Source organism: Megalopta genalis, chromosome 1 (assembly GCF_051020955.1).
Source record: "Megalopta genalis isolate 19385.01 chromosome 1, iyMegGena1_principal, whole genome shotgun sequence".
NCBI classification, from domain to species: domain Eukaryota; kingdom Metazoa; phylum Arthropoda; class Insecta; order Hymenoptera; family Halictidae; genus Megalopta; species Megalopta genalis.
The window spans coordinates 27,174,793-27,187,178 of NC_135013.1; the positions used below are offsets into that span (position 1 = coordinate 27,174,793).

The 12,386-nt window shown below is 45.5% G+C and overlaps 1 protein-coding gene and 1 long non-coding RNA gene across 5 annotated transcripts in view; one reads left to right on the forward strand and one right to left on the reverse strand.

The window, feature by feature from the left end:
• Positions 1 to 3,260, forward strand: part of LOC117220801 (guanylate cyclase 32E) — a 46,442-nt gene extending 43,182 nt beyond the window's left edge. For all 4 annotated transcript variants that reach the window (XM_033471147.2, XM_033471155.2, XM_033471140.2 and 1 more), the window contains exon 23: positions 769 to 3,260. In XM_033471147.2, the coding sequence (XP_033327038.1) occupies positions 769 to 1,523 (755 nt within the window). In that variant the 3' untranslated portion in view covers positions 1,524 to 3,260. The remainder of the gene's footprint in view (positions 1 to 768) is intronic.
• Positions 1 to 12,386, reverse strand: part of LOC117220956 (uncharacterized) — a 405,009-nt gene that overhangs the window by 389,599 nt on the left and 3,024 nt on the right. The gene's annotated exons all lie outside the window — the stretch shown is intronic.

Consider the following 12,386-nt stretch of genomic DNA (forward strand, 5'->3'; position numbering starts at 1 on the left):
TCGCGCGAACACGTTGAGTGCCGACAATCGAGCCTAAAAAATTCCTAGAAATTCTAACAAATTCCTACAAGTTTCGAAATCGAAGCGATTTAATTAACGAAACTGGAAAGTTAGTATTTATCGTAGAGGATGGTATTTTAACAATGTTGCATTGTAAACGACCTAGCGAAATTGAGTTGGTTCGAATATATTATAAGTAGACTGCCGATTTTATGTATTTATGTCAACAAATGTGTAGATCAAATATGAAACGATAAAAACGTGGAATAAATTCAAAAATATTGCGACATTATTTGGAACGAATTAAAATGATTTGAGAACGATATCAATGTACACGTAGCTCCTTGATATTGTACTCGATGCGAACGATCTTCATTTTGCATAAAAATCCGCTGTCTAATTGCAGCAGAAATGAATTTTGATAACTGGTCAAATATCTGAACGTGTTAATCACGCCTGACGTTCCACGTTCTAAAATAACATAATGTCTACTTCCATAAAATCAATGTGAATTAGCCAGCTTGCTATTACATACGTTAATTTCCAATGTAAATCTAGAAATAATTAGAGACATCGTTATAAGGAATTAATCGTTGGTAACAGCGCTATTAATCGCTGCAGTCGCACGACCAGCACATTAGCGCCAAAAAGAACGTAAATCTAAGATCAACCTCATAACAGCTCAATCGTGTCGCACAAGACAGTCCCGTTCTTCCTTCGAAGCCTTCGCCACCGAGTTTCTTTCGCTGAACGATTCTTCGTTTCCAGCGCTGAAGATCCACTGCAGCAGCGAGACGAAGCATCTGCTGGACCAGCTGGGCGGCTTCAGCGTGGTGGAGAGAGGTCTGGTCTCGATGAAGGGAAAGGGCGACCGTCTGACCTACTGGCTGATCGGAGAGGACCCGGTCCTGCGGGAGGAGCGGAACTCGAAGAGGGACGGGCGCAGAGGTGGCTGCCGGAAGACCGGGAACCCGTTGATCCCGCGCAGCTCGTTGAAGAACAAGTCGCTGGTGCGTTCGACGTTCGTCCGGTGTTCGAGCGAGTCGCCGAAGCGGCTTCGGTTCGCCAGCTCGGACCAGCTGGACCAGAAGTGTTCGCGCGCGAACAGCCAGCTGGAGTCGATCGCGGACAACAGCCCGTGCAAGCCGAAGATGTCCTGCGCGATCAGGTCGTCCTGCATGGAGAGCTGGCGGTCGTCGAGCAACTCGTGCCCCTGCGTGGAGAAGCTCTGCGAGCAGGACGCGCGGCTGGACGCGGCGGACGCGGACCGCCCGCAGCCGGAAACGAGGATCGCCAGGAACAATTGGACGATCGGGAGCGAGTGCTATTTCCCGCGAGGCGGGGCCAGGAGCTTCCGGCTGGGACCGATGGCGCAGGCGACCTGCAGGTCGGCGCCCAGCAGCCCCAGGCACAGCACGCTGATCTTGAACTGCCAGAGGAGAGCGGCCCAGTCGAACGAGGAGATCGACGGATGGGACGCCACCACGCCGCTCATCTACTACCCGGGAGGACGGTTCGATTAGAGACTCCGTTTCGACTCTCTTCCCGCGTGCTCGGCACTCGACGCCGGGTCCCGCCGCGGCGACGGCGACGGCTTCCGGTTCGACGGCCGGATCGGTGACCGCGGCCCGAGGCCGACGATAGTGCGACGTAAGAGTGAGCCAGTGCGAGGTGCAGTGACCAAGTGAGGTTTCCGCGACGAACGGGAGGAGCTGCGTCGGGAACGATTCGTCCAAACGTGCGAACGAACCTGTTCGCGCGCGACCACCGATGCTCCTCTGAACGGACAAAGAGGTAGGACGCTTGATACGAATTTCATTCGATTAGAACGGCGACCTAGGTAGACGGACCGGGTCTAGCTAGAGCGCAGATCGATGCCGCATTGCATTTCCACGATCGGTCGACACGACAATCACGTTTCGCCGCTTCCGCCCGGCGAAACCATCGATCCGATCGCCATTCTCGTTGGCCAGTGAATCTACTGTTCGGGCCTTTCCTCCGTAGCGTCGCGCGACCAGTTGCAGCTACAGCTTTTCTCCTCCCAACCCGTTCGTGTCTCGTTTTCGTTTCGTTCGTAGTTTCGCTCGCGATAATTGGTACGAGTAGCTTTTCGGGTACATCGGTAATTGGGACGTTCGCGTTATTTTCACTTTTCGTAGATTTCGCATCGAGACTTCGACGTTCTGACAGTGTTTCGTTGTGTAACTAGAGCTAGAAAGGTTCATTTTTACGTTGATTTCAGATTAAATTATATTCGATATATCGAAAATATATGCTGTAGATCTTCGAGCAAAATGAGAATCGCGTTCCATAATTACGACAAAATTCTAAAATCATTTTACCGTACCGTTCACGCTGAAAATCCGCGCCGTTTGACGAAACGCGAACTTCGACGTTCTGAAAGTGTTTCGTTGTATAACTAGAGTTAGGAACGTTAATTTTTACGTAGATTTCAGATGAAAATATATTCGGTATATCGGAAATATATTCTGTAAATTTTCGCGCAAAATAAGAATCGCGTTCCTTAATTACGACAAAATTCTAAAATCATTTTACCGTACCGTTCACGCTGAAAATCCGTGGCCGTTTGGCGAGACGCGAACAAGGAAAAAGCGCATTTTGTCCCCGCTTTTAATTCGTGACGAAACCGCGTAGCGCGACGCTACGGAGGGAACGCGTCGATACGATTTCTGTTCCCTCGCTCGCAGTACCACGACCATGTACCAAAGCCAGACCGTACGTACAAAACGAAGATACCTAACAATAGATGTGTATTTCTACATTATTTATAGTATACCAGAGCAAATGGTGCAATTCCACGCATTAGCTTAGACAATCAAGAAGGCTCGTGCTTTTTATTCGACATAAGTACATGTCTCTAGTCAATTTATCTTTAATTTTAACGCGTCAGTCGGTTCTCCGATCGCGGACGGGCTCGCGAGGATAAAGCGTATCTCGATGCGAGAAGGTGGAAGACTTTTTGATGCCCCCTCCTCGCCCCCGTCTAATCAAAATGGCCCCGCTGGCACAGTATTAGCAGACACGGTGTTACCGCCGGCGAACGTAGTACTTAAGCCGATCACTTATAGAGTAATATATGAACAGCCCGACGATCGGAAGCTTCGTGAATTGTAGCTACGAGCAACTTCTGTCCGAAGATGTGTATCCTACTTAAGCGCAATCGATCCGTCGTGACATTCGGTCACGTGTAAATCGAGTAATTCTACGTGAAATAAAGAGGTTCATTCAGAAAACGAAAAGCAGCGCAAGTTGACGGGGGAAATCGGGCCGACGATCAAAAGGTTCCTAGCTCAACGTTTACTTTTCAAACGTTTTCCATACCGAAGACGATGCTCTCGGATCTCGAGGAAACATTTTCTACCGGAATCGTTTTTCGCAGAAAATAGTGCAACCTTCTCCCGTCGCCCTGTTTTCCCTCCTCGGCGGATGCAAGTCGAATAACAAGCAATCGTTCCGACGCAGAAACGAAACCGATTACCGACGATCGAACATTTTTTCCTGGTCGCGCGTCGGCATATCTCGCGCGAAGCATGAAGGTCCACGATAATTTCGCGTGTCTCCTACTCAAGCGCAATCGATCCGTCGTGACATTCGGTGTAAATCGAGTACTTCTACGTGAAATAAAGAGGTTCATTCAGAAAACGAAAAGCAGCGCAAGTTGGAAATCGGGCCGACGATCCAAAGGTTCTTAGTTCAACATTTACTTTGCGAGCGGTCCAAAACGTTTTCCATACCGAAGACGATGCTCTCGGATCTCGAGGAAACATTTTCTACCGGAATCGTTGTAACAGCAAATCGGTGTTCGCAGAAAATAGAGCAACCTTCTCCCGTCGCCCTGTTTTCCCTCCTCGGCGGATGCAAGTCGAATAACAAGCAATCGTTCCGACGCAGAAAGGAAACCGATTACCGACGATCGAACATTTTTTCCTGGTCGCGCGTCGGCATATCTCGCGCGAACCATGAAGGTCCACGATAATTTCGTGGTATTGACGGGAAGCGCATGCGGGTGCAATGGCACCGACGCAACACACGAGACCGACGCGTGATGGAACGGCGCCGATAACGCACCGCGAGATTCATTAAATTATTAACATCGAAGGAATTGACCGACCGGCGGGACAGGGGAAAGCGGCGATTGCACGCGGTAGCTGTCTCCGTTTCTGTGCGCCGGTCATTATCTGGCCGGGCACACGGCTTTGACCCTCAACGCGATCGGCGATCGCCGTGAAAAATTAGAAAATGTCGATCAAAGTCGACCGCGTCTGGCCTGGCGGACGCGCGGCTCGATTAACGCGTCGATCCGCGGACGGATTCGGCATCTTCGAGCTTCTTTACTTGCGATTCGACTGTCGGACTCTTTCTCTCTCTCTTTCTTTCTTTCTTTCTCTCTCTCTCTTTCTTCCTCTCTCTCTCTTTCTTTCTCTCTCTCTCTCTTTCTTTCTCTCTCTCTCTCTCTCTCTCTCTCTCTCTCTCTCTCTCTCTCTCTCGTGCAAGTTAGCAGTCGCTCCTTCGATGACACGACAGATTCCCAGTTGCATCGAAACCGCGCGTTCTCCGAGTGCTTCGTCATTTATTTAACGATTTCGTACAACGGGAAACAAACATTGTACATTTTTCGTAATACTAAAACGTACAAATATCAGAGACGCTGATGACTTGTTGTCAGACGCTGCCGTAATACGTTAAACGAATCTAAAGATCGTTTACTTGATAATTATTATCAATACACGTTCGAACGTTATCTTTTTTATGCACGTTCGAATTTCATTATTCTGTGCTCTCGTTTCAAGAGACCGACACAATTCACGAGCGAAAGGCGACAGAAGCGAAGCTTCTTGCGAGCTCATCTGTTTCCAAAATTAACCCATTCGCTGCCGATGACGCGTTGATACGTCGATCGGTTGAAGATGCGAAACGACCGTGCTGCTACGGTTTCATCAGGTCTACCGGAAAGTTCTGTTCGATAGTGTCACTTCAAGTTTCAATCCATATGCACATGTTGATTTGAGACATATATTTACACACATGTACTCTCCTAAATAAACTGAAACAAAGATGTCTCATGTCATTATCAAGCGAGACGCGATCGTGAAAACATGGCTACCGATGATAATGCCGGACCACATGCTGCTTTGGCGACTCGTCAGAAAATCGCAGAGCTAGGCCGGGAAATTCTGTCGCATCCACCATACTCCCCAGACCTAGCACCCTCCGATTATCACTTGTTTCTCTCTTTGCAAAACTTTTTACAGGAAAAAAAATTCAAAACTGAAGCCGATGTCAACCAAGCACTGGTCGAGTTCTTCGCCTCTAAAAATAAATCATTTTTTAAAAATGTCATTTACAAGTTGCCATCGCGCTGGCAAGAAGTCAGAAGTAACGATGGAAAGTATATTCTACAATAAGTATTATTAAATGTATGAAAATTGTGTTATATTTCAATTCGAAAACGGACAGAACTTTCCGGTAGACCCAATAACTTTCGAATTAAACCGTCGAAGACGGTTTTTAATTTTCTAGCGTTTCCCACGATTCCTATAATCTCTGTTATTTCTATCATTTCATAAAAAGTGGCCAAATGGCCAAGCGGGCAACTCCAAACGTTCGGCATTGTCGCGGGAAGCGCGCTCGATCGAACGAAAGTCGCGGGATCCGAGTCGCGTTTGCTCCGAAGATAGTCCGGTTGCGGTGATCCGGGCGCTCCGCCGACGATTCGCATAGCTAACGGTTGTTCTTCAAACGCGCCGGCTTTTATTATTTGCGTCGCAAATCGCGGATAGAAAGACCGACGTTAGAGGGACACGTCGACGGAGATCGGCAGCGTTCCCTTTTGTTTCGACTCGCATACCGATCGCGTTCCTTTCCTTTGCCGGCCCGGTACTGTTACACGATCAATTTAGAATTCACCGGCGCGTCGCCGATCACGAAAACTGTAACTACATCCGTTTGCCGGTTCGACGGGCAACTAAACTCTTCGTTACTTTAATTCGCACGTCTCGTTACGTGCGTCTACGTGGCACGTGATAGCGCGGTACGAGCGGTACGGGCCGCGCTCGGCCGCGAAACAGTCGTGCAAATACGAGAACGACTTCTGAATTTATTGCGCAATTTAGTGTTCCGAGTCCTTTGCAAACCGCGCGTGCAGCGAACGAACGTTCGGTTCGGATCGGGAAAGAACGTTCGGGAAAATCTCGCGAAGGGCGCGTTTCGCGGGTAACGGCCGCGCGATAAGTGCGAGCCCTTTAAGCGGCCTTTGGGAACGCCCACTGGTTTCATATACATTATGGACGCATGCGTAATCCGGCTATGCTAGCAGCGTTATAGCTTCTGGAAATGTCTGACACCAGCGTACAGTGGCCACTCGATAACTGTCTCACAGGAGCATCCCTCACTTTCACACATTAATCACCGTATAGAGTGGCGGAGCCAGTTACTGCGGGGTAGCCTTTTGTTTATTTTCAAGCATGATTAACTTTATATTTATCGTACAGGAGATATCGAACTTTTTAGCTAAATTCAATTAATCGGTGGAGCCAGTTACTGCGGGCTAGCCAATTACTGTGCCTTTTGTTTATTTTCAAGCGTGATTAACTTTATATTTATCGTACAGGAGATATCGAACTTTTTAGCTAAATTCAATTAATCGGTGGAGCCAGTTACTGCGGGCTAGCCAATTACTGTGCCTTTTGTTTATTTTCAAGCGTGATTAACTTTATATTTATCGTACAGGAGATATCGAACTTTTTAGCTAAATTCAATTAATCGGTGGAGCCAGTTACTGCGGGCTAGCCAATTACTGTGCCTTTTGTTTATTTTCAAGCATGATTAACTTTATATTTATCGTACAGGAGATATCGAACTTTTTAGCTAAATTCAATTAATTGGTGGAGCCAGTTACTGCGGGCTAGCCAATTACTGTGCCTTTTGTTTATTTTCAAGCATGATTAACTTTATATTTATCGTACAGGAGATATCGAACTTTTTAGCTAAATTCAATTAATCGGTGGTGCCAGTTACTGCGGGCTAGCCAATTACTGTGCCTTTTGTTTATTTTCAAGCGTGATTAACTTTATATTTATCGTACAGGAGATATCGAACTTTTTAGCTAAATTCAATTAATCGGTGGAGCCAGTTACTGCGGGCTAGCCAATTACTGTGCCTTTTGTTTATTTTCAAGCGTGATTAACTTTATATTTATCGTACAGGAGATATCGAACTTTTTAGCTAAATTCAATTAATTGATGGAGCCAGTTACTGCGGGGTAGCCAATTACTGTGCCTTTTGTTTATTTTCAAGCATGATTAACTTTATATTTATCGAGCATAAGATATCAATTTTTTTTAGCTAAATTCAATTAATTGATTATTTGTTAAAATTAAACATGTGAAAGACGGAAATTCTTAAAATACTATGGAAGTTGTTTCAACTTTTTGATACCGAATTCACGAAATGTTCTGTAAAGCTTATGAAAAAGCTTAAGAAAATACTGAACGAGTGAAGATCGATATTTTGCAGTAAAGTAAATCGTTCTAGATAAGATATCACGATGTTAATTGCATTGATAAAACATGAGATTACGGAAAACCGGGACAGTGATTATTTATTTGAATATTTGTTTCCGGTTTCAATTTCAGTAGCTTATTTACTGTGCAGAGTAATCGAACCCACTTTTCGCCCGACGCGTTAGTTACTGTGTGCAGGGTAAGTGAATCTATTTTTCACTCGATGGATTAGTTACCGTGCTGCTTTTCCACGGGATAGGCCTACATAACCTCAAACGGAGAAACGTAAACATAAAATTACGTTGAAGCAGTCATCTCTAATGTGAACTTTTAAATGACTTATTGTAACCTCAAATGGAGAAACGTGAACATAAAATTTCGTTGAAACAGTCATCTCTAATTTAAACTTTTAAATGACTTATTGTCAGATTAAATTTTTTCCATAAAATATAGAATTTATGAAAATGTTAAATGTTACATTTTTAAGTATTTTATACAAAATAAAAATTGTCGGCATTTATTGCCAAGTCCAGGAACAACATACACATTGATTTCTTTTAGTAATCATTTAAACGAGTTAAAATTAATGCAACAACATTTTAAAATTCTTTAAACCTATTTAATGTTTTGCACTTTGTCTTCTCGTTTTTGCTACAAATGCAATAAAAACGTTGTTTAGTTATAATACAAACGGCGAAATGGACTAAATCAATACAATCTTTTCATCGTTACAAAGCAACACGAGTTACAGTAACGTCTCCCTAACTGTCGCCCAAATTGTGCACTTAAATAGACAATTTAGGAAGAGGAGACGCGATTATTCGAGCCTTGCGGCTCGTTTCTTACAATCACCGATTGTCAATAACTATAAAAACGAGCTGCAAGGCTCGAATAATCGTATCTCCTCTTCCCAAATTGTCCATCTTTGTGGACAGTCTGAGCGTTAATTACGGAAACATTACTGTAGTTACTTTTACAATAACTATATATAAAAACGAGCTGCAAGGCTCGAATAATCGTATCTCCTCTTCCCAAATTGTCCATCTTTGTGGACAGTCTGAGCGTTAATTACGGAAACATTACTGTAGTTACTTTTACAATAACTATAAAAACGAGCTGCAAGACTCGAATAATCGTATCTCCTCTTCCCAAATTGTCCATCTTTGTGGACAGTCTGAGCGTTAATTACGGAAACATTACTGTAGTTACTTTTACAATAACTATAAAAACGAGCTGCAAGGCTCGAATAATCGTATCTCCTCTTCCCAAATTGTCCATCTTTGTGGACAGTCTGAGCGTTAATTACGGAAACATTACTGTAGTTACTTTTACAATAACTATAAAAACGAGCTGCAAGACTCGAATAATCGTATCTCCTCTTCCCAAATTGTCCATCTTTGTGGACAGTCTGAGCGTTAATTAGAGAAACATTACTATAGTTACTTTTACAATAACTATATATAAAAACGAGCTGCAAGGCTCGAATAATCGTATCTCCTCTTCCCAAATTGTCCATCTTTGTGGACAGTCTGAGCGTTAATTAGAGAAACATTACTATAGTTACTTTTACAATAACTATATATAAAAACGAGCTGCAAGGCTCGAATAATCGTATCTCCTCTTCCCAAATTGTCCATCTTTGTGGACAGTCTGAGCGTTAATTACGGAAACATTACTGTAGTTACTTTTACAATAACTATAAGAACGAGCTGCAAGACTCGAATAATCGTATCTCCTCTTCCCAAATTGTCCATCTTTGTGGACAATCCGAGCGTTAATTAGAGAAACATTACTATAGTTACTTTTAGCACTCTGTGGTATTAGTATAAAACATATAAGGAGAATGTTGCGTGAAATTGGAGGTGAAACGAAGGCAGAGCGGGAAAGAGATCTGCAAGATGTTCGAAGCTGAACCGAACACCCTGTATAACGAGGCGACTCTTATGTACAGAATGGGGTACCATCTTATTTACGGTGAAGTGGTTGTCGGCCAACTTAGAGGAGCGGCCATCATTCAATCAAGCCGGACAATTTAAACAGCCTGATTCACGCAGCGAAATCATTTAATATTTGACGTCAAGCACGATTATCGTATAACGGTGGGTAATGGCCGATTGTTTATACAGGTTGCAAGCGGGCGCCGCAATTTTCAAATGGTGTATCTGCCTCCTGAGAACGATGTTGTTGAACGTCGGACCGGGAGCAATGTTGCAAAATGATCCGTCATTAGCGGCAGACGGACAGACACACGTGACGCGTACAATTACTCCGCGCGACGACTACGCCGGCCGACCAAACGACCAAAACAAATTGCGACGGACGAGAACCGAGCGTCCTCCTCTCGAGCCTCGCTTTCTCCTTTTTCTCTCCTCCCTCTCTCTCTTCCTTTCTCTCTTTCTTCCCCGTCCTCGCTCTTTTAATCCACCGGAGATCCAGCGCATCTCCGACCCCAGAATCTTAATTTCCGAGTTACTTTGAAAAGAAGCGCGATCACGGTGCCCGAGACGCGGCGCAGATTTTTGCGGAGACCCACGGGCAACTCGGACTCGGTTAATACTAATCGCGTTATTACGACTTCACGCTCGGACGCGCGACCGAGCCGGAGCAGCCCGCGCGCCGCGTTGGTCTCTCCGTACTTTTATTCGGTTCCCGTTCCGCCAGCCGCGTTCTCTATTTATAGACTCGGAATTGTCCTCATCCGTCCGTAGAACAATAACGTCGAGAGCGGTAAAAATTTCGATACGGGAATGCTAATCTACGCGGCTCGTCGCCGTCACTGGAACGAAAAGGAGCGGCTCTGATCGCCGGCAATTACATCGTCGCTGCTCGAACGCGCCGGAGGGGATAATCGCGATAAGCGTCTCTGCGCAAAGAGAGAGAGAGGGAAGGAGCCAGAGAGATGAGAGAGAGAGACAGAGTCAGAGAGATGAGAGAGAGAGAGAGCCAGAGAGATGAGAGAGAGAGCGCGCCAAGGAGATGAGAGAGAGAGAGAGAGAGAGAGAGAACGCCAAAGAGATGAGAGAGAGAGAGAGAGCGCGCCAAAGAGATGAAAGAGAGAGAGCGCCAAAGAGATGAGAGAGAGAGAGCGCGCGCCAAAGAGATGAAAGAAAGAGAGCGCCAAAGAGATGAGAGAGAGAGAGAGAGCGCCAAAGAGATGAGAGAGAGAGAGCGCCAAAGAGATGAGAGAGAGAGAGAGCCGAAGAGATGAGAGAGTGAGAGAGAGCCAAAGAGATGAGAGGAAGAGAGAGAGAGAGAGAGAGAGAGAGAGCAAGAAGAGACGAAGACGGAGAGAAAGCGAGGGAGAGAAGGACGATCGTCCGAGGTGAAAATTTCAACGAGCTTCGGAAATGTCCCACTCGACGGAATTTCTCTGGAGCGGTCGAGGCGCGTCTCGCCATAAACGCTCGCACCTGCGACACGAGCAGGCCGTTGTCCACGCGCACCCGGTCGCTCACTTTACATAAGATATGCTCGAGCTTAGACCGAGCTGAAAATAAACTCGTAGCGGTTCGACACGTTCGATCGTGACGCCTCGGTCTCGTTGTCATTTAGCCTGATTTCCATCGACACGATTCGCGGCGCGCGACGACGCCGATTCCGCTCGCGTGCGAGCGCTCTCGCGGCCGCTCTCGTACGAGTACGCGGAAAACGCGGGACCATTACACATTGTAAATATAGCCGGAACTATTGCGCGAATGATCGGCCGGCTAAGCAGCTCCGATCAAAGTTGGACCGTCAAGGTTGTCACCTGAATTCTTTCGTGCCTCCGCCTCGATCCGCCTCGAACGCCGCACAATGGCCAATTAACGCGGCCGACCGACTCGAATCTGCGTTGCCACGTGTCCCCCGGTTCTTTACAGCCGAAATGAAAAATCTCTTATCGGCCGATTTACCGATCGGACGTTGCATTGTCCTGAAATCAAATCACGGCTCTACGATCTGTTACACTCGGAGCGCCGCGGGGTTCCGCGTACGCTTCATCTCAGACCTTTTTCATTTTTCTTTGTCACTGTATGCGATAAATATTGTTGTACGCGGGTGTCAATATAGCATTTTTTCTTCTTTCATTTGGGTCTTTTCATATCGCATCGACTGCAGGGTCATTAGCGACAGGTTCTGTTTTTAGGCTGATCGCTAAATTTTATCGCTAATTTGTTATTTTATATAGTTGTGTTCCTTTCGGGTAGTTCAAAGTTTTGATAACACGATCTTCGGAGGTCAGAGATGTCTTTTCGCTGGAGTCCGTATTTTCGTCTCTGTAGACTGAATTTTTTGCATTTCTAGAGGTGCATTTCATGAGCTGTCGATGTTAGTTCGTTGCAAACGTTGCACTTTGGTGGTTCTGTTTTTTTTTTTTTAGTAGGTATTCGTGAGTTATATCCTTGTATATCCAAATATAGCATTTAGGGTCCTCTTTGTTCCGTATTACGAATCGACTGCGGATCATTGTGCTAAATCAATATTGCATAGATTCACAGGAACAGGAGCTATACGAGGCGCGAATGTCAATATAACGAGGTGCTACCGAGAAGTTCCCGGAATTTCGACTCATTTCAAGGAATATTTATTTATTCCTGAATAGTGTGCACTCTGATCTGCACTCTGCGAATCATGTATCGCACTTTGTTCTTCTACTGTATCTCTATAATCGTCTTCAAACGCTTCGTTATTTTGGCTATTACAAAGGTAATTGAAAATCTTAACTCCTTCTTTAAATATATTCGAATTCATTATTTTCGACTTGTCTATTCCCGTTTTCCCGCGATATCTTTTTCCTCGCTTTGTATTAACCGCGCTCTTTAACTCTTAACACGCTTTTTGCATTAATCGCAAGGACCGCATTCACTGCGGCGATCTCGTTTT